The sequence below is a fragment of the Acomys russatus genome, chromosome 26 (genome assembly GCF_903995435.1).
Source record: "Acomys russatus chromosome 26, mAcoRus1.1, whole genome shotgun sequence".
Taxonomy (NCBI): Eukaryota; Metazoa; Chordata; class Mammalia; order Rodentia; family Muridae; genus Acomys; species Acomys russatus.
The window spans coordinates 47,312,327-47,338,248 of record NC_067162.1 but is presented as its reverse complement, the minus strand read 5'-3'; the positions used below and the strand labels follow the sequence as shown (position 1 = coordinate 47,338,248).

The 25,922-nt window shown below is 49.0% G+C and overlaps 1 protein-coding gene across 4 annotated transcripts in view; it reads left to right on the top strand.

Moving 5' to 3' along the window:
* Ankrd11 (ankyrin repeat domain containing 11) overlaps positions 1-25,672 on the top strand; it is a 158,680-nt gene extending 133,008 nt beyond the window's left edge. For 2 of the 4 annotated variants that reach the window (XM_051168671.1, XM_051168670.1), the window contains 10 exons: positions 7,062-7,158; positions 7,614-7,784; positions 7,960-8,163; positions 9,176-9,318; positions 11,036-11,183; positions 11,609-18,114; positions 20,865-20,963; positions 21,034-21,177; positions 23,265-23,357; positions 25,123-25,672. In XM_051168671.1, coding sequence (XP_051024628.1) covers positions 7,062-7,158; positions 7,614-7,784; positions 7,960-8,163; positions 9,176-9,318; positions 11,036-11,183; positions 11,609-18,114; positions 20,865-20,963; positions 21,034-21,177; positions 23,265-23,357; positions 25,123-25,308 — 7,791 coding nt within the window. In that variant the 3' untranslated portion in view covers positions 25,309-25,672. The remainder of the gene's footprint in view (positions 1-7,061; positions 7,159-7,613; positions 7,785-7,959; positions 8,164-9,175; positions 9,319-11,035; positions 11,184-11,608; positions 18,115-20,864; positions 20,964-21,033; positions 21,178-23,264; positions 23,358-25,122) is intronic. The other 2 variants (XM_051168669.1, XM_051168668.1) reach the window with 1 other exon arrangement.
* Positions 25,673-25,922: the final 250 nt, after the last annotated feature.

Sequence of the window (25,922 nt, the reverse complement as noted above, 5' to 3'; positions counted from 1 at the left end):
GTTATTGGTCGTGGGGATTAGAATACAGCCTCTGAAATGGCCATGTATTCCCTGGAAATGTTGGTTGTTGTGTTGCCTAGGAGAACCCTGTGACTCGTGGAAGGTGGTGTCTCTGTAAGGCTCTGCCCATCTATGCTGAGACCATGTGCTCATATCAGGACCTTCCAAGGCAGGCAGAGGCTGGGCTAGGGAAACTTACAACATTTTGGATACAGTATTTTCAATCTAGGCTGAATTAAAGACATATGAAATGTATGTATGTCCTGCCCTAGGTTTACTATTTTAGGGGGAGGAAGAGGCTAATTCTTCAGCATAGAAACCTGTTTTGTTGCTATGACAACACTAGTTGTTGCAGTAAGATGTTGATGTTACTGGTTTGTTCCTTTGCTGTCTTTGTAGCACTAGCACTGGAAATGGAGCCCAGCGCCAATGAGTACGTAAATACTCTACCACTGACCCTTCTGCCCCCACCTTAGCACTCACACCTTTTTAATCTGTCTTCTTCTGTGCTTTTGATTTGGATCCCTAAGGTAGTGCTGGGCAGTACTCTCCTACCCAGAGAAGCAGTGCTGGCTTAGAAATGGGGTATGGTGGAGTGGAAAGCATACATCTCATCTGCAGTGGCACCTGCCCCCACTTCATTCAAGATGGAGAATCCACAAAATGGATAAGGCGAGAAGTGTACAATTGATCATTCCCCCTATATAGAAAGGGTTTATTTTGGCTCAGAGTTCTAGAAGTTGGACAATTCCTGGCATCCACAAGATTTTTAACTTGATGAAATAGTAACTGAGATAGGATTTCTCTGGTCATCTTTGTCAGACCTCCCTGAAGGTGTGTGACTTAACAGTACTAAGCACATTCTACAGTACAGTAACCCAGAGCTTGGCCTTTCCTCCCCCTCCAGTGTCCCTCCAGTGCCCTCTGCTGGTAATACACAATTTAGTATTCATTCTTGATGACAGAAGCTCATGAAGCCTAGCCCAGTAACGCAAGGGGTGCCCTCCCACCCTCACCCCCATCAGGATTCTTAGTAGCAAATAGCTTCCTCTGCTGCTCCCTCAGGTGGCAAGAAGCTAGCTAGGCTCAGATGACCAAAGCACACAAATTGTTTTCCGGTTTCCCAGACCCTGCTGCACATGGCCCAACCCACTGGAGGTGCGGCCTCCCCAGTGCTTAGTCAGGACTGAGGGCAGCCTGCCAAGAACAATAGGGTTTTGTCTGTTGTGAGTCAGCTTGGTCAAAAGCTTGTCCTCCAAGGCTGTGCATAGTCTGGTGGTGCTTGTGCAGCAGCTAGATGCTGTAGACATTCAGGTAGATGACACCAACATGAAAGGAACACAGGTGGCATGGTGGTGCTCATCTGGAGCACAGCAGGTGGCATGGTGGTGCTCATCTGGAGCACAGCAGGTGGCATGGTGGTGCTCATCTGGAGCTGGAGCACAGCAGGTGGCATGCCTGTGACGATGCCGGGAAAGAGAAGGTGCCACCGAGGCTGCAGCCTAGCAGGTGTCGCCCTCTTCAAGTATGGAACCATCTCCCTTGGGGCCTCTTCCCGACCAGACCGTTGGGACTTGCCCACACACATCACCGTGGCCTGATGAAAGAGCCCCCCTCTTGGTCTGGTCTCAGGTTAGAGTTTCAGCACCAAAATTATTCATGATTACCTAGTATGGTGGCATAAACCTTTGATCCTGGCACTTGGGAGGCAGGTAGATTCTGTGAGTTCCAGGCCACCTTGGGAAAAGAAAGCAAAAAGAAGCCTTCATTTTCTGTTGGAAATTTTTCCATTAATTAAAAAAAAAATTGTAAATAACCCTACCATTGCATATGTCATAGTTAAAGAAGTTTTGGAGCCAACAACTGCCTGTTTCCAGTACCTGGTGCTTCTTTGGATCTAGGGAGAAAATAATTTTTTCTTACATCGCTTGTACCTTTGAGCAAAACTCATGAATTGTTACACATTTGTTTTATGTGGTAAAGGGCCTTTCCAAGTCTCTTGCCATTGGCTGTGCAACAATTTATGGAGCTCAGAATGCCTGGTGTAAGGTATAATGAGGAGGCTTCTCCACCTCCTTGCTCACTAGATTGACATCACTATGGGCTGCACTGGCAGATGTTGGACCACAGCAAATTGTCTGCCAGGCCACTGACTCACTGGCTGGGGGTGTAGCAGGAAAAATGCTGGGGAATATAGTGACTTCTGGCATGCCAATCCAGACTCAGCCCAGCATGCAGTGATTGCCCAGTGAGGTTCCTAACATTAGCCTAAGAACCACACTCATGAAGAAACAGATCCAAATAAAATATTTCACATAATTGAGAAGTCAGTAGTTGGTCTGGTATGTTTCTCAGCCATTTGTCCTGTTCAGGCTTGAGCCATTTTTTCTCAGAGAAAGTTCTTTAGAGCTCATATCTTTTCTAAAATTCAGAGGAAGTTGTTCTGGTGGGCAAGACCTTACTTGATACTAAGGCATTTTTGGTTTCGGTTTTTGTTTATTTTGTTTTTGTTTTTGGTTGGTTTGGTTTTTCCAGGCAGGGTTTCTGTCTAGCCTTGGCTTTCCTGGACTCGCTTTGTAGACCAGGCTGGCCTTGAACTCACAGCAGTCCACCTGCCTCTGCCTCTGTGAGTGCTGGGATTAAAGGCCCTGGGCAAGGGCAATGAGACAGCAAAATAAGCCAAGGTGAAAGGTGTTTGGGGTTAGAACACAGCAGAGTTCCTTAATATAGACAGGAGGAGTGGCAGGCAAGCACAGGACCCAGCTACACACTGCTAGTCTTCCGGGCTTTGCCTTTACTACTCTGCCTCTCAGCTGTCAGAATTTGGCTTGTGAAATGCAAATCCCCCTTAATATTGGGAGGGGCTACTACCCAGCTAACTGGCAGCAGTGTCTGGGGTAGATACCAGTCAGGCCTTAGTCATTTCAATCTCCAGCATAGGAGATGCTCCAGTATAGGTTTGTTGTCTGGAGCCTTACTGTAGATCATTCCTCAGGTTCTGCTAAAGTATGCAACATGCTGCTTCCTGCAGGCCTCTGCCTCATGTGGGAAGCTCTGGGAGGACAGAGGATCACCATTACACCCTCAGTTAGAACTTGGGAAAACGATCTGCCGAGGTCACAGAAGCCACAGCACATAGGTCACTTACCATAGCACAGGCTTCCTTTCTCTAAATGATTGATTATAACTGTCACAAAATGAAAGGAAAATATGTATCCGTAAGTTAGGAGTACAGTTAGTGGTTACCACCATTACTTGATGAGGGTGGGCTGCAGGTTGAGCCGCACTCTGGTGAAGCCTCTACCTGCCATGCCACAGTTGAAGTCCAGGGCTTAGGTAAGGTGCTTGGAGGTCTTTTTGCAACTGATGACCTAGTCTTGTCCACAGCTGAGACTTTGTGTGGAGAAACACTGTACTTATTTAATAACTCTTGACTTCAAGGGCAATCTTAGTTGAGAAGGTTTGGGGTTTTTTGTTGTTGTTGAAGTGTTCACTGTACCTTACCCATGGTAGGAATGGTGGGAAACTGTCCTCTGTAGAGTAGAGTAGAATCAAAACCACATAAGATGTAGCCTCTACCCTAAGTGGTCTCATTGCAAGAGTCTAGAACAAACACCATGCTGTACTCAGCAGAGTACTCAGCCCCAAATTAGGTCTCTGCCCAGTCCTCAGACATTGCAGCATTTCCCCACAAAAGAACTAAGATCCCGGGCTGAAGCTGCCCTGAAACCTGTCTCTTCCTCTAGTAGGGTTGGATTTGTGCTTCCATACCCACTGGCAGGACCTAAACACCCCGCCCCACCCCCGTGAGGCCAAAGTAAAGGAGCCTGTTAACCAGGCTCCTGGGTATCAGAGCTGCAGGCAGCATCACAGAACACAGGGAAGGAAGCTGTTCTTTGGAAGCTCTGCAAGGACTGCCTAAAACAACACCTTGGAATGGATAAAAATCTGAAAATGAAAATTATCACTAAACTTAAAAATTCATTGGCCAACTACATAGTTTATATACAAGTATGAGGGCTTGAATTCAACCCCCAGAACCTATGTACAAACGCTAGGTTGTGGTGGCACATATTTGTAAGCCCAGAGCTGGAAAGGTACGGACAGGTGGATATGTAGAACTCACCAGCTAGCCAGCCTAGCCTACTTAGCAAACCTCAGGCCAGTGAGAGACCCTGTTGTAAAAAAAAATAAGTGAGTTCTTTGTAGCTGAAGAAATTTCCTGAACTGAGACATGATTGCAATAGAAAATATAAAAGAGGTGAGAGAGGAGGGTGTAAGGGTTAATGGGGAGAGGAGGCAGGCATAGGAGAGATGACTCTAACAGAGAGTGAAGGAGAGTCAATCAAAAGAATAATTAACTATAAGCAAGAAAAGAGGAAGTACAGATAGGAGCATTTGTTGGACAGACCTCTGTCACCCCAGCAGCCAGGAGCTGGGTATGTTGCCCCGTCACTCAAGGAAATCTGTTCCTGGGAAAGCATACTCTGTCCTTGCTGCTTAAAACCACTGTGCCTCTTAGAAGGCCTTTCTTCCAGTGGATGCAATGGCAGGAAGGAGTCAGTCAGAACAGGCTACCAATGCAGGTGTCCACTCTCTGTGCAAGCCATACCAGCAGTGCCAGGTGAAGCTTAGTAGGTGATCCAGACACAAGCTAAGAAGTGCTTATGTTTTCCAACTGTCTTACCTCAAAACACAACTGTCTTACCTCAAAAGTCTGGCATGAGACATATGGGTGCAAAGAAAGATACTGCAGAAGAGCAGAGCACCATCACAGATGAGAAATAGAACTATTCAGGCTCATGGTCTGCCTAAGAGACCGGCCACAGCTGAGGTCTCACCCTGGGTGTTGGTAGGGTCTGGTCTGTGGGTCCATTCCTATTTTCTCATAGTCTCTGCCCTTGGGATCTACCCAAAGCAAAACCTAAGGAGTACAGTTTTAAAGGATCCAGTTGGATCCAGCTCTTTCCTGCTGCCCTTCTTCTGTGGGCTCAGGCATACTTGTGATCCTACCTGCCACTCATTCAGCTATGACATAGACTGAATTTCACCTTGGACCTGTCAGTGTTCTACTTTGCATCCATTTGGATAATGAAACAAAAATCAGTATAAAATGCTAGAGGAGCTCTGGTTGTTTGTAGAAACTCTATATAATGGTGACAATGGGTGTGGAGCTGAGCCACCTGAGCCCTATAGACTACCAGATTGGTGGGGGCCAATAGGGGTGCCAGCAGCATATCCTATTGCAGGGCCGTCTGCAGCACAGCTTGTGCTCATGTCAGGTAGATGAAACATTTTTGGACACACTTAACCTGGATGTATTCTGAGCCATGGCATATGGCAGAACTTTCAGTGGCCTTTGAGGGGCTTCTTTGGTGTATAATACATTAGCATCTTCGTCTGGTAGGCATTCAGTTTTGCTGGCGTCTGACACTGAGGAGTGAATGAGACAGTGTGGGCACCTGTTGTGGCATGTGCTTAGAAAGTTGCAATACAGTGCTTGTACTTGGGGGAAAGCACATTTCACATACACACTCCCATTTGGACAGCTGATGTTGAGCAATGTGGGAAGTAGCTCTGCTCAGGGACCAAATTCTTCAGGAGGAGGGGAGCAAACCAGTTTTAGAGCAAGGAACGTCCTTCTGGCTGAGTAAGAGCCAGTGGTCAGCGGGCTTCAGGGAGGGACAGCTGCTGTCCTAAAAGCCCGGGCCTTAGATCCCTCCTCCCAGTATGTCTTCTGGTTGGCAGCAGCAGTTCTTAGTTTCCCCACAAGGAAAAGTCCAGCAGGGTTCCCAGCCTGAGCCTTTGGATGGCCTGCTACATTTGCCAAACTGCTAGCCTGGTATGTTTTTACTAGGTTACTTTAAAATTAACAGGTATGTGGCCAGGCATGGTAGCAAAATCCTTTATTCCAAGGAGGCCAAGGCAGGCCGATCTCTTGAGTTCAAGGTCAGTCAGGCCTACATAGTAAGACTCTATCCAAACAAAAACAAAGCATACAGGTATGTCAGTGTATGGCTATAGTAGTGGCCCTGGCGGGGCAGAGGCAGGAGGGTGGGGCATTTTTGCCTGGGCTATATAAGACCTTGTTTTAAGCAAACAAAACAGCTTAGTTGACAGGGTTGGAAGGCTCATTTGAGACTCAACATAGTGCCAAACTTTTTAAAATCTGCACTATACCAGATATACATATATATATATTGCACAGAAGAAGGCCTGACACTTGGCGTTAATGTAATTAGCAAATGTGGCATGGTTCTGAGAAAATTTTTCTTTTCTCATATTTGTACATCACAGCTTGTTTAAAACACTTGCTAGTGGTGGCCTGAAGTATTCAGGGGCGTTTTGCCATGAGTTGTTAAACAGGCAAATGTCACTGCCTACAGGCTTGACACATTAGAAACCTTCTAAATCAGCAAGCCACAAACTTAGTTTTTAAGAAGGCAGTCTGAAATATTTGTAAATAACTAAGTTTGTCAGAAAACTCCATAGGAAAGTGGTAGGATCATTTGGGGACTTGAAGACACTAATTGAAAAGAGGTAAAGGACTGATGGAGCCAACAAACTAGCTGAACACCAGAGGAGTCTTCAGTAACAGTCATGGGATCTACTGAGGCTGCTTTCTTAAAGATCCCAGAGTCAAACACTGGTTTCAGAAGCCAGTTTATTCCCGCAGAAGGAAAAGAAGAAAACTGCTCCCAGTAAGAGCGTCATCACTACCTGCATAGTAACCTTTTGGCCCTTGCCAGACTTGGGCAAATCCAGGCAAATCTCCTGTGACCTGGGGAACCCTGAGTCTTGTCTTGGCCCTGCTCAGGACTTACTCCTGATCTCCACCACTAGAGTGGTGCTGCTAGGCAAGAAGCAAAGCCATGGACTCCGGGGTGTCTTTCTCCACATCCCACCTCTTCTAAAAGCAGCAGCGCTTTTCCAGTAGAGGTTGGCAGGGCATTTTGTCACCGGTCCAGAGGCACCCAGGGCCTGCTTGTTAGGAGGCGGTTAAGATGGAACAGCTGAGCTGTTACATCGTTCTTGTTAGTGCTCTGTGTTGATGCCTTTAGATGCCTCCAGCTCAGTCCATGTTGTGGTACTGCAAGGCTGGTACGGTCCTCGAAGCACCATGGCATGAAATGGAGGTTCCTAGAAGCAAGAAGAAAGGTACAGTACTGACAAGTTGGCCTTGATTTATTTACATATTTTAAACTGTGTCTGCCATTTTATATCTGCACTGTTTGTTTGGAGGAGGGCTGGGAAGGAGTTTAATTGCAGACACGTGTTAATAATAGAGACCTGTGCCGTGTGGGCCAGGTCAGTGGTGTTGAGCCATCCTACTGCCTTCTTGTGTGGCGCCTCTAGGGAACAAATGGTTGGTGGAGACCGAGACTTAGATCTGATGGGCTGACAACAGGGCATTTACACTGTGTCTCTCACAGCTACTGCTAGAGTGGAGTGATGTCAGTGCTTCTGGCACCTTCACTTCCTCTCATAGGCCTTCCTTGTTGTTCTGTAAGCTGCCGGGTGGAATGAAGGGGCTCTGTAACATTAGTTTAAAAGCCAGCTCTAAGGATTGGGTATGAAGTCTCCCCTCCCTTTCTCCCTCACCTGCCACACAGAGAAGCAGGGTCCTGAGCGGAAGAGGATCAAGAAGGAGCCTGTTGCCCGAAAGTCCGGGCTACTGTTCGGCATGGGGCTGTCTGGGATCCGAGCTGGATACCCTCTCTCTGAGCGTCAGCAGGTGGCTCTGCTCATGCAGATGACTGCTGAGGAGTCTGCAAATAGCCCAGGTGAGCCTCAGGCACCTCAGTGGTTGATTCCTTGGACTGGGAGGGTATGGCTTTACTTGGCAGTGGGTCTTGTGTGGATACCCCTTTCCATAATGGAAAGGGTTGGGTTCTTCAGGTTTCCATGAAACAAGGCTGTCTTCTGTAATACTCTACTTGTTTCCTCCTTGGCCTGCAGTAGACACAACACCAAAGCACCCTTCCCAGTCTACAGTGTGTCAGAAGGGGACCCCCAACTCTGCCTCAAAAACCAAAGATAAGGTGAACAAGAGAAACGAGCGAGGAGAGACACGCCTGCACCGAGCAGCTATCCGGGGTGATGCCCGGCGTATCAAGGAGCTCATCAGTGAGGGTGCAGATGTCAACGTCAAGGACTTTGCAGGTAAGACGTTGCTGCTCCTGCAGTGGGCAGATGTTGTAGATACTGAGCCCTGGAGGGTGGGCCTCCTGCCCTCAGTCCCAGAAAATGGGAGGTAGTGTGGAGTGTGGTTGGTTTCTGTAACACTGTGCTTTGTTGATAAATTAGTGTCTCTGGAAAGGTATTTCAGGATCTTGATTTGTTTTGGTTATTTTTAAGCAAGCAGTGCAGCTTTAAATATTTAGCTTCTGTGTGTCTACTGCAAGGCCAGGTCCTTGGAAGGTCTTGCACTGGTGCTTTAGAAAGTACCTGCTGTGCATTGTACCAGCAGAGACCACTGTACTGCAGGCTGAGCACACATGCTGAGACTGGACTGGGGGTAAGTGGAGGCACTTCCCCAGATTTGATATATACCACAGCTTTGTTAGTTGTGTGATTTTTGTGAATTGAGCCCTGAGCTGCCTTTTTGAAATGTGCTACACCATGATGCAACACTGTAGAAGGACTATGTGCTTATGGTGCAGTGAGCTGGGGGATATGGTCAAAATTCATTGTATGCATGAATTCTCAAAAAAAGTTTTCAAAGAATTTTTAAAGAGATTGTCTCAGGAGAAAAAAGCAATGTGGGGGAGGGTTCAGGCAAAGTCAACTCTGTGCTGAACCTTAGATTTTCCTGCTGCGTAGTTTATGATTGTCCGATTTAAAAGTTTCCTTTTTCTGAGACACTGTCACTTCCCCTAGAGTGACTGCTATGGCAGCCAACCAACCATACAGTCTTCAGGAGCTGCCTTAGGTCATTGAGGCTGAAGTTAACCTGTGAACAAGTTTTCTACCCGTGTACAGTTGTGGAAATAAATCTGGAGAGTTATGCAAAGTACCACAATACTCTAGGTGTAACCTGCTTGTCTAGATGGCCACTTTTCAGGGTGCATGCGCGCGTGCACACACACACACTCTCTCTTTGTCATGCAGCAGTTTAAGTAGGCGTTAAGTTTTCAGAGATTACATAACAAATACCCTAAGTTTCTGTTTTCAGGCTGGACTGCACTGCATGAGGCGTGTAACCGGGGCTATTATGACATCGCTAAGCAGCTGTTAGCCGCTGGTGCAGAGGTGAACACTAAGGGCCTGGATGACGACACGCCTTTGCATGACGCCGCCAACAACGGGCACTACAAGGTTGGCATCTCCCTGTAGCCCTCCGGTGGCTGCTCTGCCCTTAACCCGCAGACCATTCTACAGCCTCGTGCTTCTCTGTCATAGCTAGTTTACACATTTTCTGATACTGGGAAGTGAGTTTCGTGTTGTCATGTAACCTGCACACCAGAAGAGGGCATTAGATCACATTATAGATGGCTGTGAGACATCTCTCCAGCCCGTAAATGTACAGTGTTGACACTGTTGCCTGGCTGGAAAGCTGTATGAGTTGCTGCTGGGTCCCTGGTTCAGTCAATCCAAAGTCTGGGGGAGGTTAACACTTGAGAGGTATAGTCAGCACATGGGATTATAGTCAAATTAAATTACTGTGGTAGGTAGGTCAGGATGCCATCTCTTAGGGAAAGGGCTTCCTGCAGGCTCACAGCAGGGAACACCTAAGGTTTGTTCTTACTAGAGTGTGTGTGTGTGTGTGTGTGTGTGTGTGTGTGTGTGTATGTGTGTGTGAGAGAGAGAGAGAGAGAGAGAGAAGAAGGATCTAATTACATTTTTAGGTCTTATTTGTTTGCTAAGTTTTTAGGAGCCCTTTTAGAACAATGCTGAAGAAGTTTATGCAGTGTCTGAGCCTTTTAGAGCTGGCTGTGAGCTGGCAGGTGATAAAGCTTGAAGGCAAGGGCTATTATCTAAATGTCCATGAGTTTTAACTTCTTAAAATAATTATGTAAAACGCGACAAACTATAGAACACAATGAGATGAGCAGAAGAGCAGTAGCTTCTCAGGAGAGAATGCATGGATGGTCCAAAAAGGCACCTTTGAAAGCCTCTCTCCCTGCATGGTACAAGGAGACAGATATAGGAGACAGAAGGACAGTGGTAGGCCTGGTAGGAACATGGCCTACATTGCTGGCCTGAAGGGAAAGCCACAGACCTCTGACCACAGGGAAATAGCTTGTTGGTCTCAGCACTGCGGGAACCAAATTTTGACAAGAAGCCACACAACGAAGGAAGGAGTCACCTCTGTCTGCGCCTTGATGTAAACCAAGCAAATACAACTGAGTCTGGACTGTGAGTCAGGTTGTGGTGATTTGTTACATCACAGTAGGGAACTGGCACTGGCACTGAAACTCTTCATGCTGACCATCCAATGCAGAAAGCATCACCCTGAGGTGCAGACAGTCTGTGAGTAACAAGTGTGTCTTAAAGCCTGACTTGAAGCTGAGGGTAGATTAAAACTGGACATTGTCACTAGAGTCAGTCAGGCTTATGCTTATTATAAATGTTGACTAGAGTTGTTGAAATGTCACCTCTAAATGTTTCTGTCACCATGTAACCATCTTTATGCATGTAAAAACCAAGCAAGGAAGGAGTTATCTTATTTTCTAATGTAAATGAAAATAAATAAACCAGCTTACAGAAATGTGGTCTTTGTTTTCTCTATTTTCCACACCCCAGTCCTCCCCCTATATACCCACCCTTGGGACCCCCACTACTAACCAGCTCTCTCTTGGTGGGAAGGGAGCTATTGTGTGAGAAGAGGTAGCATGTCAAGGAGAGATGGAGAGGACACAGAGAAAGGGAATCCTGTGCAGTCTCTCACAAAAGAAGACAGCCTTGCTCTAGGCACCTAGAGACCTTGCTACAACGGCTCTGCACACAGGACTCTCACAACAGGGTTTAGAATGGGGCATGGCTGAGTAACTGTATTTTTCAGTCTGTTAATACCATTATTAATGTTTTGTAGGTGGTGAAATTGTTGTTACGGTATGGTGGAAACCCTCAGCAAAGCAACAGGAAAGGCGAGACACCGTTGAAAGTAGCCAATTCCCCAACGATGGTGAATCTCCTGTTAGGCAAAGCCACATACACTTCCAGTGAGGAGAGCTCCACTGGTAAGCCAGGCCAGCAGACCATGTCAGTGGGTGGGTGGGGCTCTGTACTGCCTGACAAGGGAGCACCCCACAGTGTCTACATACGTTATTCCTCTGCAGATTGCCACTCGGGTGGCTGGCGCCTTGAGGAGGAACTTCCAAACACAGGGGTTCTACCAGGGTGCCTCACTGCTGAGATGCCTGCATTCTGTCTGCTAAGATGCCAGCCTTGTGTCTCACAGAGCCCTGTGGGTCCTTCTACCTATGGTTGGCCTCAGATGTGACTAAAGTAAAGTGCTTCTTCAGACACACAGCCAACTGCCCGTCCCCTCCTGGGCAGCCTTGCCTTGGGGTGGCCTGTTCCCATCACAGCTGCAGAGCATCCTTGGCTGATGATAGAGAAATGATTCTGGCCTGCCTGACATCTCCCTTCCTGTTCCCAACAGAAAGCTCTGAAGAGGAGGACGCCCCATCATTTGCCCCTTCCAGCTCTGTTGATGGCAATAACACAGACTCTGAGTTTGAGAAAGGCCTCAAGCTTAAGGCTAAGAATCCAGAGCCCCAGAAAACTGTGACCCCTGTCAAGGACGAATATGAGTTTGATGAGGATGATGAGCAGGACAGGGTTCCTCCAGTGGATGACAAGCACTTGCTGAAGAAAGACTATAGAAAAGAAACTAAGTCAAACAGTTTCATTTCAATACCCAAAATGGAAGTTAAGAGTTATTCGAAAAACAACACGCTTGCACCAAAGAAGGCGGCCCATCGCATCTTGTCGGACACATCAGATGAAGAGGATGTAAGTGTTGCCATGGGACCTGGAGAGAAACTGAGGTTGTCAGCACACACAATGCTACCCAGTAGTAAGGCACGGGAGTCTTCTAGTTCTAGGCAGCAGAAAGAAAAAAATAAATTGAAAAAGAAACGAAAGAAAGAAACAAAAGGGAAAGAAGTTCGGTTTGGAAAGAGGAATGACAAATTCTGCTCATCTGGGTCAGAGAGTGAGTCCTCAGAGAGTGACGAGGATGATGGGGACTCTGTGGGCAGCTCCAGCTGCCTCAAGGGGTCCCCGCTGGTGCTGAAGGACCCTTCCCTGTTCAGCTCACTGTCCGCCTCCTCCACCTCGTCTCATGGTAGTGCTGCAGCCCAGAAACACAACTCTGGCCATGCTGACCAGCACACTAAGCACTGGCGCACTGACAATTGGAAAGCCATTTCTTCTCCAGCCTGGTCTGAGGTGAGTTCTTTGTCAGACTCCTCAAGGACGGGACTGACCAGTGAGTCCGACTGCTCCTCCGAGGGCTCCAGTGTGGAATCTCTGAAGCCTGCGAGGAGGAAGCAGGAGCACCGTAAAAGGGGTGGCCTGCAGAGCATGCCACCTGAGAAGAGAAACGCCTTCCACCCCTGCACAGATGGAGCTGTCCCCAAGCTGGACAAGGAGGGGAAAGTCGTCAAAAAACACAAAACAAAACACAAACACAAAAACAAGGAGAAAGGACAGTGTTCAGTCAGCCAAGAACTTAAATTGAAAAGCTTTACGTACGAATATGAGGACTCCAAGCAAAAGTCAGACAAAGCTATCCTCTTAGATAACGACATTGCCACTGAAAATAAGTTAAAAGTATTGAAGCATGACAGAGACCATTTTAAGAAAGAAGATAAACTTGGTAAGATGAAGTCAGAGGACAAAGAGTGGCTCTTTAAGGACGAAAAGGCACTAAAGAGAATCAAGGATATGAACAAAGACATCAGCAGGTCTTTCCGGGAAGAAAAAGACCGAAGCAGTAAAGCAGAGAGGGAGAAATCTACAAAGGAGAAGTCTCCCAAGGAGGACAAGCTGAGGGTGTATAAAGAGGAAAGGAAGAGAAAGTCCAAAGATCGACCTTCCAAACTAGAGAAGAAGAATGACATGAAAGAGGACAAGGTTTCCAAGGAGAGAGAAAAGGTCTTCAAAGACGACAAAGAAAAACTCAAAAAGGAAAAGGCGTACAGAGAAGACACTGCTTTTGATGAATATTGTAACAAAAGTCAGTTTCTGGAGCACGAGGACACCAAGTTCAGCCTTTCTGATGACCAACAAGAGAGGTGGTTTTCTGACTTGTCTGATTCATCTTTCGATTTCAAAGGTGAGGACAGCTGGGACTCTCCGGTGACAGATTATAGGGACATCAAGAGTGACTCAGTGGCCAAACTTATATTGGAAACAGTCAAAGACGACAATAAGGAGAAGAAGCGTGACAACAAAGCCCGGGAGAAGCGAGATTCCCGAGACTCTTTCTTCCGAAAGAGAGACAGGGACTACGCAGACAAGAACCCTGAGAAGAGGAGAGAGCACACAGAAAAGCATAAAGGCACCCCCAGCTATCTCCCCGAGAAAGACAAGAAGAGGCGAGAGTCTGCTGAAGGGGGCCGCGACAGGAGGGACACCCTAGAGGGCTCCAGGGACAGGAGGGACGGGCGCATGCGGTCTGAAGAGGTACACAGGGAGGACCTAAAGGAGTGTGGGTGTGAGAGCACCTTCAAGGACAAGTCAGACTGTGACTTCACCAAGAACCTGGAGCCCTGGGAACGGCCCCATGCAGCACGGGAGAAAGAGAAAAAGGACAGCCTAGAGAAGGAGAGGAAGGAAAAGGGCAGGGCAGAGAAGCACAAAGATAGGTCTGCCCTCGAGAAGTGTCAGAAAGACAAAGATTTCGAAAAATGTTTTAAGGAGAAGAAAGATGGCAAGGACAAGCATAAGGACATGCACAGCAAAGACAGGAAAGGGTCCCTCGACCAAATGAGAGAGAAGAAGGAGAAGGCGTTCCCCAGCATCATCTCAGAAGACTTCTCAGACAAGAAAGACGACAAAAAGGGAAGGGAGAAGAGCTGGTACATCGCAGACATCTTCACAGATGAAAGTGAGGATGAGAAAGACGACTACATGGGAGGCAGCTTCAAGGCTGGAGAGGCCAGCGACACACAGAGAGTAGACAGCCTCCCGGAGAAGGAAGATGGAAGAGAGCATCCCTCAGATAGGCACAGGAAGTCGTCTTCTGACAGGCAGCACATAGAGAAGCCAAGAGACAAAGAACCCAAGGAAAAGAAGAAGGACAGAGGAGCTACAGAAGGGGCAAAGGACAGGAAGGAAAAGATCTTTGAGAAGCACAAAGAAAAGAAAGACAAAGAGTGTGCAGAAAAATACAAGGACAGGAAAGACAGAGCTTCTGTTGACTCTGCTCAAGAAAAGAAAAGTAAACAGAAGCTCCCTGAAAAAGGGGAGAAGAAACACTTCGCTGAAGACAAAGCCAAGAGTAAGCACAAGGAGAAGCCAGAGAAGGAACACTCCCGAGAGAGAAAGTCTTCACGAGGCCCCGATGTGGAGAAGAGCCTGCTGGAGAAGCTGGAGGAAGAGGCTCTGCATGACTACCGTGAAGACTCCAATGACAAGATCAGTGAGGTCTCCTCCGACAGCTTTGCTGACCATGGCCAGGAACCCAACCTGAGCACGCTCCTGGAAGTGTCCTTCTCTGAGCCCCCACCAGAGGACAAGGCCAGGGAGAGTACCTGCCTCTCAGAGAAATTGAGGGAGAAAGAAAGGCACAGGCATTCGTCATCCTCTTCTAAGAAAAGCCATGAGCGTGAGAGAGCCAAGAAAGAAAAGACAGAAAAGAAAGAAAAGAGTGAAGACTACAAGGACATCAGCAGTGGCATCAGGAAGGATTCCAGCCAGTATGAGAAAGACTTCCTGGATACAGAAGCTTACGGGGTCTCTTACACCACAAAAGCTGACATTGAAGAGGAGTTAGATAAAGCTATTGAACTGCTTTCTTCAGAAAAGAAAGACAGAACTGACTCTGAAAGAGAACCTGCCAAGAAAATAGAAAAGGAATTAAAGCCGTATGGGTCGAGTGCCATCAGTATCCTGAAAGAGAAGAAGAAGAGAGAGAAGCATAGGGAGAAATGGCGAGAGGAGAAGGAAAAACACAGGGACAAGCACATAGACGGGTTCCTGAGACATCACAAGGATGACACAAAGTCTGCAGCCAAAGACAAGGACAACCCTCCCAACTCCTTTAAGGAGAAGTCCAGGGACGAAAGCCTGAAGCTCAGTGACACCAAGCTGAAGGAGAAACTGAAGGAGAGTGCAGAGCGAGAAAAGGGCGACCCTGTGAAGATGAGCAATGGGAGCGACAAGCTCCTGCCACCCAGAGATTCGAGCAAGAAAGACATGAGGCCTCGCGAGAAGCTCCTGGGAGATGGGGACCTCATGATGACAAGCTTCGAGAGGATGCTGTCCCAGAAAGACCTTGAGATTGAGGAGCGGCACAAGCGGCACAAGGAGCGCATGAAGCAGATGGAGAAGATGCGGCATCGGTCTGGAGACCCCAAGCTCAAAGAGAAGAAGCCCATTGATGACGGGCGCAAGAAGAGCCTGGACCTTCCTTCCAAGAAGGCTCTGGGGCTGGACCCTCCTTTTAAAGACAAAAAGCTCAAGGAGTCGGCTCCCGTACTGCCCACTGGTGAAAGCAAGCCACACTCTGGACCAGGTACAGAGTCCAAAGACTGGCCAGCTGGGCAGCCCTTGAAGGAGGTTCTCCCTGCTTCACCCCGGACTGAGCAGGGCCGACCCACTGGAGTGCCCACGCCCACCTCAGTAGTGTCTTGCCCCAGCTATGAAGAGGTGATGCACACACCCAGGACCCCATCCTGCAGTGCTGATGATTACCCTGACTTGGTGTTCGACTGCACTGACTCCCAACACTCAATGCCTGTCTCTACCACATCCACCAGTGCCTGCTCTCCACCCTTCTTTGACAGGTTCTCTGTGGCTTCCGGTGTGGTTTCAGAAAACACAGGCCAGACACCCACAAGGCCTATTTCCACAAACCTTTATCGCTCAATCTCTGTGGATATCAGAAGGACACCTGAAGAGGAATTCAGTGTTGGGGACAAGCTGTTCAGGCAACAGAGTGTGCCTGCAGCCTCTAGTTTTGATTCCACAGTACAGCACTTGCTGGAAGAAAAGGCTCCTCTGCCACCCGTTCCTACAGAGAAGTTTGCCTGCCTGTCCCCTGGCTACTACTCCCCAGACTATGGTATCCCTTCACCCAAGGTGGACACCATGCACTGTCCCCCAACAGCTGTGGTCAACGCTACACCACCCCCAGACAATGTCTTCTCCAACCTACCAGCAAAGTCTTCCCCTTCCCCTAGAGGTGAACTGTTGACCCCAGCCATTGAAGGGGCCCTGCCTGCAGATCTAGGCCTGCCTCTGGACGCCACAGAGGACCAGCAAGCCACAGCTGCCATCCTTCCACCAGAGCCCAGCTATCTGGAGCCTCTGGATGAGGGCCCCTTCAGCACTGTCATTACTGAGGAGCCTGTGGAGTGGACACACACCACTGCCGAGCAGGCCCTTTCCTCCACCCTTATTGCTAGTGCCTCCGAAAACCCCGTCAGCTGGCCTGTGGGCTCTGAGCTTCTGCTAAAGTCTCCACAGAGGTTTGCAGAGTCCCCCAAACATTTCTGCCCTGGAGAATCCCTCCATTCCACCACCCCAGGACCCTTCAGTGCTGCAGAACCCACATATCCCGTCTCTCCAGTCTCTTACCCTTTGCCAACTCCTGACTCAGGCCTAGAGGAAGTCAAAGATGGTGGGACAGGAGGAATCCCAGTGGCCATTTCTACTGCAGAAGGAGCTGCTCCTTATGCCGCTCCAAACAGGCTAGAGTCCTTCTTCAGCAACTGCAAGTCGCTCCCAGATGCACCCCTGGACACAGCCCCTGAACCTGCCTGTGTTACTACTGTGGCTCAGGTAGAGGCTCTGGGACCCCTGGAGAGCAGCTTCCTTGACAGCAATCATAGCATATCTACCCTCAGCCAGGTGGAGCCAGTGCCATGGCAGGAAGCCTTTACCAGCCCTGAGGATGACCTTGACCTGGGGCCTTTCTCACTGCCAGAGCTTCCTCTCCAGGCCAAAGATGCTTCAGATGCTGAGGCAGAAGCTGTGGAGGGCAGTCCTGTTCCTCCAGTAGAGAGCCCTCCAGGCCCCACCGGGGTTCTCAGCAGTGGAGATGTCCCTGCCTCAGCATCTGAGGAACAACCAGCCCCACCTCCTCAGGAAGCATCACCTCAGCGCTCCACAGAGCCTGAGCCCTCAGAGGAGCCAAAGCTGGATGTAGTTCTAGAAGCTACGGTGGAAACAGAGGTCCTGGCAGATGACAGTGCCCCTGAGGCCTCAGTCTCCAATTTGGTGCCTGCACCCAGTCCCCCTGAACAGCATCCCCTGGGAGGTGGTGATGGAGAGACTGAAGCTGAAGACCCTTCCACTGCTCCCTGCTGTGCACCTGATGGCCCTACCACAGAGGTCTTGGCACAGGCCCATAACAGTGCAGAGGCCTCCTGTGTTGTGGCTGCAGCTGAAGGGCCCCCAGGCAATGCTACAGACCCAGAGCCCAAACCTACAGCCGAGGTCCCCAAGGCCCCCAAGGTAGAAGAATTTCCTCAGCGCATGACCAGGAACCGTGCCCAGATGCTGGCAAGCCAGAGCAAGCAGAGCATACCCACAACAGAAAAGGACCCAATGCCCGCCCCAGCCTCTAGAGCCAAGGGCCGTGCCTCTGAGGAGGAAGATGCCCAGGCCCAACACCCACGCAAGCGCCGCTTCCAACGTTCTAGTCAGCAGCTGCAGCAACAGCTGAACACATCTACACAGCAGACTCGGGAGGTCATCCAGCAGACACTGGCCGCCATTGTGGATGCCATAAAGCTGGATGCAATTGAGCCCTACCACAGCGACAGGTCCAACCCATACTTTGAGTACCTTCAGATCAGAAAGAAGATTGAAGAGAAACGTAAGATCCTCTGCTGCATCACTCCACAGGCACCCCAATGCTACGCTGAGTATGTCACCTACACGGGGTCCTACCTCTTGGATGGCAAGCCACTCAGCAAGCTGCATATCCCTGTGGTGAGTGCCATGGGATCTGTGTGCCACGGGGTGCTAATGACCTTTAAGGTCAGGAGAGGCCCTGGCATTCCTGGTTGTCATCTGTGAGGGTTGTCAGTACCTCTGTCCCCAGCCCTACGTTATACACACCCACCCTCAACCCAGCTGTTGTCCCTTCCCTGCTATCTCCTTTCTACTCCATGAAGGGCCTCACTGATTGTCCCCCTCCCCATTCATGCCTTCATCTGTCATGGGCTTAGGTCTTGCTGGTCTCTGGAAGCCTGCTCACCTTGATTCTCCCTTGGCATTCTGAGACATGTTTGTCCTGAGCCTGCCTCGTTCCCATGTGTCCTCCTCAGCAGGGGGTCCTGTAGCACATCCCACTTGGACATACAAATAACTTCATCTGACCCAATCCTCAGAACTGGCCTTTTTTTCACACAGCCACACAGAAGAAGTACATGCTGCTTTCCTGACTTAAGAATCCTCACAAAAGCAAAAAGGAGAGCTGGCTTTGGTAGCCAGTTCCCTTGCTTGGATAGATTGACCATTCTGCTACAATGAGTACTACATACATACATGCATGCATGCATGCATGCATACATACATACATACACACACACATGCATGCATACATACATGCATGCATACAAACAAACAAACAAAGGGTTTGTCTAAATGCGTGCAAGACCTGGAAGGATGCGTAGTCCTAAGAGAATGAACACACCTGCCCCTGCCAAGGCAGGAAGTAGGCCCATCGGAAATCCCCTCCAAGTGAGGATGAGGATCATTCTGGTGGTTCACCATGGAACATTAGTACAGCTGCTAGCATGATCCCAGTGGGAGGCCTCAGTCCCTCTCCGATGTGGTACTCTGACTTGCAGGGACCAAACTCAGGTTTTGTGTGTGCACTGCTACTTTCCAAAGAATCTGAAATTCAATAAACTTTGGATTGTCTGTTCTTTTCAAGGTTTGATTACTGAAGCAGAGTAAAGTCCAAAAGAAAGGGAAAGGGGTGAAAAAGTCACCACCATCAGGAGGCCCATGTAGGGCCGTCCTCACTAGGCCTGCCTTCTGTGTGCCACTTCCCTAGGCCTTCTTAGCAGAGGGAAGCAGGCAGGGTTCAGGCTAGCTTCAAGGTGTGTGGTTCATCTAAGTCTCATTTGCAGGCCAGAAACCACAGGAACACACAGTCTCCCCTCACAGCGGTGTACAGAGTCAGAGGGAAATCAAACGCTCGTCCCTGTGCTGAGTAAGCTTCTGGCCTGGTCAACCTTGAAGATGGAAACTAAATACTGGCTTATTGAGAAATGTGACAAGTGAAGCCTGCAATGTTAGGGTCACTCCCTGCCCCAGTTTTGGAGTGGGTGTGTACATGTAGGCACACCTGCACTCAGATGCTTTTACCTGCTGAGCCATCTTGTTGACCCTCTGAGAACTATAAAGTTCAAACCTCAAAGCAGCAGAGTATATACAAGCTGTTATGGCTAGTCACTGGTTTATTCATGGGTGGGGCCTCAGACCCTTCCCGGGAGTACACAAGGCTTGTGAGAGTCCATACTACTATACAGACATGAATCTATGTATCGCCAACTCTTTCCACTAGGATAAGGTAGGTTACAAAAGGCAGGCCACAGCTTCTCGGCAGGGAGGCCTGGATAACAGCCTCACCCCCAGGGCTCCCTGCCAAGAAGCTGTGGCCTGCCTTTTGTAATCTACCTTATCCTAGTAGACAGACTAAATCTTCTCAAATGGATCCAGCCTGTAGGGAGCTGGCTTCTGTAGCTTTGCCTGTTGCCGGAGCTTTTCCATTTCTTCTCCAATGATTGGAGTTCTGCCATCAGGAAAAGGTGCCCATTGGCCTGAGAAGGCTGTTAGCCTCACCCAGTTTGTTTCGTGGTACGGAAAGCTCTTTTTGTTTGCTTGTTTGTTTGTTTGTTTGTTTGTTTTTCGAGACAGGGTTTCTCTGTGTAGCCTTGACCATCCTGGACTCACTTTGTAGACCAGGCTGGCCTCGAACTCACAGCAATCCGCCTGTCTCTGCCTCCCGAGTGCTGGGATTAAAGGCGTGCATCACCACGCCCGGCTACAGAAAGCTCTTAATCTTCTGCTGTGCATTGTTACTTATCTTCTGAGCGCTCATCTTCCTGGCTTACAGGGGACTACATTTGGTGCCCCAACCCTGCAGCTGTCACCTCTCTTGGTTTATAGTGATAAGAGACAACAGAATTTGCTTGCCTGCAGCCCTATACACCACTCCCCTACTTCTGTGTGCGCTTTGGAAGTCTGATTCCATGCTGCCCTGACTTCTACTCAGCAGTGGAGAAGTTCCCTTCTATGGTCTCTTTCCAGGAGTAGGTGGCCTGCTCCTCACTGTCTGTGGTGTATTTACTTATTCACCCTGTGAGACATAGTGTCAACAACCCACGGCCTCTTCCATAGGGCCATAGGGATATGGGTGGGTTCCACTTATTGCTGTAGACTGGTTGTCTACTTACCCCTGTCCCTGAGACATCCCAGCTTTGGTTCGGGATTCTATATATGCACTCTGTTCACTCACAAAACTCCTACAGCTCCACCCTTTGGCATAGTGGGTACAGCTGACTATCTCTTCCTTGCCCAGGTACTCTGTAGGGCAGAGTTGCCATGTTACTTCCGGTTCAGCCTCTGATACCTCTCAGCAGGTCTCTGGATGTCCGTGCTAAGATGGAATATGTCCAAGTTTTAAGTCTGGTGTTTGTGGCTTATCTCTCTTCCCCCTACATTTGCAGATTGCACCCCCTCCCTCTCTGGCGGAACCCCTGAAGGAGCTGTTCAAGCAGCAAGAGGCTGTGCGGGGTAAGCTGCGTCTGCAGCACAGCATCGAGAGGGTAAGTGGAGCCTTAGGCAAGGGTCCTGGTGGCAATGATCTTAAGCTTACCTGTTCCTCTTCTTCCTCAGGAGAAGCTGATTGTGTCTTGTGAGCAAGAGATCCTGAGAGTTCACTGCCGGGCAGCCAGGACCATTGCCAACCAGGCAGTGCCATTCAGTGCATGTACAATGCTGCTGGACTCCGAGGTCTACAACATGCCTCTGGAAAGCCAGGTCAGTACCACTACTGAGTTTGGTGCCAGATTTCACTTCTCTACCCAAGACACAGTCTACAGAGCCAAGCCTCTGCGCTGCATCAGGACCAGAGCTTCCTGCTCCTGGCATGCCCAAGCTTCCAGTCCCTGGTTGCCTCAGAAGGCAAGGGAGTGTCATGGACAAGGCCTTGTGCAGGCAAGTAGGATGAGCAGCACCCTCCTCTCTCTTAGAGGCTGCAGAGGCCATGTCACCTTGTTTAAATTTGCTGTCAGCTGACTGGGGCTGCTATGTTAGTGGCCATGATGAGTCAATGGTAACTGCAGCAACAAGATGTTGGGGCCACAGACCAGGCAGTCCTGTGAGGCTAGCAAAACTTCTTAGCTTCATTGTGCTAGAAAGTCGGAGCCACCGGGCCTGGAAGCACTGAGCCAGGACAATACCCACCAGAGTAGCATCCCAGTGCCGTAACTGCATTCCTGCCCCAGGTTCTCATTGAGCACAGTCCCACCACCTCCCTAAGGGAACTTCCAGCAGCCTTTTTCCTGCTCTGCAAGTCTCCAGTAGATAACGGCCCTAACCTACTCTGTCCTGAGGTGGTTTTGTCACACGCTGCATCATGTTCTTTACATGCTATTTTCTGTGGGCAGATTCCTGTCAGTGGCTGCCTGTAACCTGCTCCCTCCTGGCTGTTAAGACCTTGGTGACCTCTTAAAACCTGTGCTTCAGTGGCTCTTTGCCATGTACAGCACAACTCAGTAAGACTTCGGTTAAAACTCTTTTTTTTCTGGGCTGGAGAGATGGCTCAGCGGTTAAGAGCACTGTCTGCTCCTCCAGAGGTCCTGAGTTCAATTCCCAGCAACCACATGGTGGCTCACAACCATCTATAATGAGATCTGATGCCCTCTTCTGGACTGCAGGTGTACAACAGAGCATTGTATTCATAATAATATTTTTTTTTTTAACTCTTTTTTTCAATCCATTAATGTTCCTTTTTTTGTTTGTTTGTTTGTTTGTTTGTTTTGTTTTGTTTTTTGTTTTTCGAGACAGGGTTTCTCTGTGTAGCCTTGGCTGTCCTGGACTTGCTTTGTAGAGCACGCTGGGCTCAAATTCACAGTGATAGGCCTGCCTCTGCCTCCCGAGTGCTGGGATTGAAGGTGTGCACCACCATGCCCAGTCTATTAACGTTCTTATACTTGGTCCCCATTTTGCACAGGTATCCTTTTTAGAGACAGCCTCATATAGCCTAGGCTGGCCTTGAACTTCTATTCTGCTGGAATTACACAGGTCCCACCTTGCCTAGCACAAAAGGTATGCTGCATTTGTCAGCAAACTGAAGCAGATTTAATACAGTGTTTGAGAGTTTTGCTTAAATACAAAGTCCCTGGGTTGCTTTTGAAGAAGGAAGGTAAGACAGTCTTTGCCTGAGTCCTTGCTGATGCATACTGGATATTGGTTAACACTTGGTCTACAGAGGGTCACGGGCCAACTACTTCAGAACTTTTTAACTTGCCCTCCCACCCACCACTTGCCAGCCAAACAGAGCCTGTTTTGCTGTAGCCATTCCAGCTCCAAGTTTTCCTCCTTTGTGACATAATATAAAAAAACTTGGTTTGCAGACTACTCTATCATAACACAAAAAGAAGGTCATTTTCATGTGAGGATCTATTTACAGCTCAGACTTCACAGAGGGAGACCCAGCAAGGAAGCTGATCCCAGTCTACAGAGACCCTCAGTCTCCTCAACTATCCTTTTCAAAGCAGAATTACTTTTAGCTTCTGGAAAGGATTAAATCTAAGTATACCATTGCTAGCTTTGTGATGCTCTAATCTTAAAGCCACAGAGTAGAAGCCACCGTCCTGATCTGTCCCTCTCAATACGTGCAGAGGGCTCCCGCACAGCCATACCCCATGCAGCTCTGCCAAGTGGCGATGCCCCACCTCTCAGGGGCCAGAGGCTGGTTGCCTGGCTCTACTCCCTCTCGGGGCAAGAGCAGGTAGTCGAAACAAGTACTCTTGTGTTCTCTGAGGGAAAGGGCTGAAGCACCAAGGGTTTCACCCTCCTGGCCTCCATGAGCTTTTATGAACATCCTTGTTTGATTTCCACAGGGTGACGAGAACAAGTCTGTGCGAGATCGCTTCAACGCCCGCCAGTTCATCTCTTGGCTGCAAGACGTAGACGACAAGTACGACCGCATGAAGGTGAGTGAGCTCCTCAGCGTCAGGCTGCTCTCCACGGAGGCTGCGCCACTGCCAGCATGGTCATAAATGGTCACTACTGCTAATTTCAGGGAGCAAAGATCTTAGGTTTGTAGTCTCCTCAGTGTCTTCCCTTCTGTCCAGGTATAGGGAGCAGCTCCTGACAGGACCCAACCTGAGCCCTAAGAGGTCACAACATACCTTCCACACTTGAAGGACTGGCTAGTGCAGTAGACAAGAGGATGATGGGTAAAAGGTAGATCAACGAGGAGGATGCAGATCTCCAGCTGCAGCTGCTAAAGCCAAGCATAGGGTGCCATGAGACTCCAGCATGCCACTCACAAATGAGAAAAAGTTGGTATCTCTCCTTTATGCAGTTTTCGCATAAATGTTGCTCTTCTCCTGGAGGGAAGAGGAGCATCCCAGAATCTCCTGACTGCTGCCGCCAAATGCATATTGTAGACAGGAAGATGTTAGCTGGGAAATGAACAGCCAGCACATCATAAGGGGTTGCTCAGAGGTACTGAGAAGACCTTGGGACAGACAGTCAGAAGCCCTTGTGGCTTTGGGGCTATTTACAAAAGGTATTTACAGAACTTGGGCCTGAGGCAGTCAAAAGCAGGGCGCGGTTGAGCGTGGTGGTGCACACCCCTATCCTAGCCCTTGGGAGTCAGACAGAGCCTGTCGACAAGGTGAGTCTAGGACAGCCAAGACCACACAGAGAAGCCCGGTGCCAAAAAACTTATCCTAGAGTCACCTCTGGGTCACTAGACACCTCTTCCCAGGTGAGGTTCTGCATAAAGTTGACTAAAAGAGACTATGAAATTTGACCACGTACATTTAAAATGCTACATTTTAGTTCCTTTAACCGATAACAAAGGAAACAGTTCTAAAAATTCTTTAAAAAGAATCCTCGAAGGAGATAAAATGGCCAAATTTTTTAGAAGAGAGTCCTGGAAGAAGATAAAATGCCCACATCTTAGTGAAAATACATTGTGTTAATTTCCTTTAGAACCAAAAGGTGAACGGGATTCTTCATTGAGAAGACTATGCGAGGCTGGGTTGGAGGAGGCCTCCTGTCACCCTGTAGTTGGGAGACATGCCAGCTGGTAGTTTTCATTGAGTAGGCTCACAGTATCAAATTGCATAAATTGTGTGTCTGGCTTTAGTCATTTAGAACTTAAGGATATGAGCAGCGTGTTCATGGGGGTGATCCAGTCAACTGGACACCAGGACTGTCAGCTTGAGCATCAACTCTAAGCATGGTGGACTCCCTGGGCCATGCTCAAAATGACTCATTTGGTCCCAAACCATGTCCCACTACATCCAGGTCCCTTATGTATACTTTTAAATGTATGCTGTGAACACAGACCTGTATTGCACACACATATAAAACCTTAACAAAATGAAAATAGTAAAAGCACAGCTATTTAGGGTCTGGTAAAACTGCTGCCACCCCCAGAGGTGAGGGTAGAGGCCGTACTAACAGGTGCTGGTAGGGATGGGGAAGAGGGAGGCAGTATACAGCACTTTAGGGTCAGGCCTCCATATGATTGGCTGCGGTCTGATGCACAGAATGGGGGAGGGCGCATCTGTCAGATGCAGGTCTCTGTCCTCCATGGCTGGCTCTAGGACTGGGCCTCAGCAGGGGATGATCCAGGTTCTGGGTTAAGAACGAGGGTGGGTTTGCAATCCTGTGCTGAAACCTGAATGAAGGCAGTGGTGGCAACCAGGGCTGGCCATCCCTCTCACCTTGTGTGTCCCACAGACATGTTTGCTGATGCGGCAGCAGCATGAGGCTGCAGCTCTCAACGCTGTGCAAAGGATGGAGTGGCAGCTGAAGGCCCAGGAGCTGGACCCTGCTGGGCACAAGTCCCTGTGTGTAAATGAGGTGCCATCCTTCTACGTGCCCATGGTTGACGTCAACGATGACTTCGTACTGTTGCCAGCATGACACTCAGAGGAAGGTCTCAGGACACAAACAAGGGCCACAAAGGTCGCCCAGTGCTGCTGATGAATCCCGGCAGCGGAGGAGGGAGCACCGCGTCCATCGAGTGGGAGGAGCCCAGAGACTGCACCTGGCCACATGTCTCTACCTTCAGATGCCAGTGAGGCAGAATGCATCTCTTTTTACCAGTTGCTGTGGGAGCACGAGGCCCAGATACTGCAGAGCTTTGCCAGCCTTGGGACGAGGAGGCCATGACCACAGAGTGGCTTGTCTCAGCCATGCCCTCTGGGTTCTCTTCCAGCCGAAGACAGGGCACTTGAGGAGCAGAACAGAGTGCGGTTTATTTTTTTCTTTTCTTTCTTTCTTTTTTTATTTTTTTTTATTTTTTTTTTTATTTTTAAATTCCTCGTTCCATTCTGATCAACTAATGGAAAATAGAGACTAAGGCGTCCACCTCGCATTAGCAGTGACCTCAAGGTCAGAGAGGCAGGAAAGTGCTGTCCCGCCACGTTCCCCAGGGACAGGCTTGGACATTGGTGCCGGCACAGGTTCGGCCGCCGCCTGCCTGGACATAGGGACGCAGCCAGGACTCTCCAATAGTGTTTTTAATGGAGTCAAAT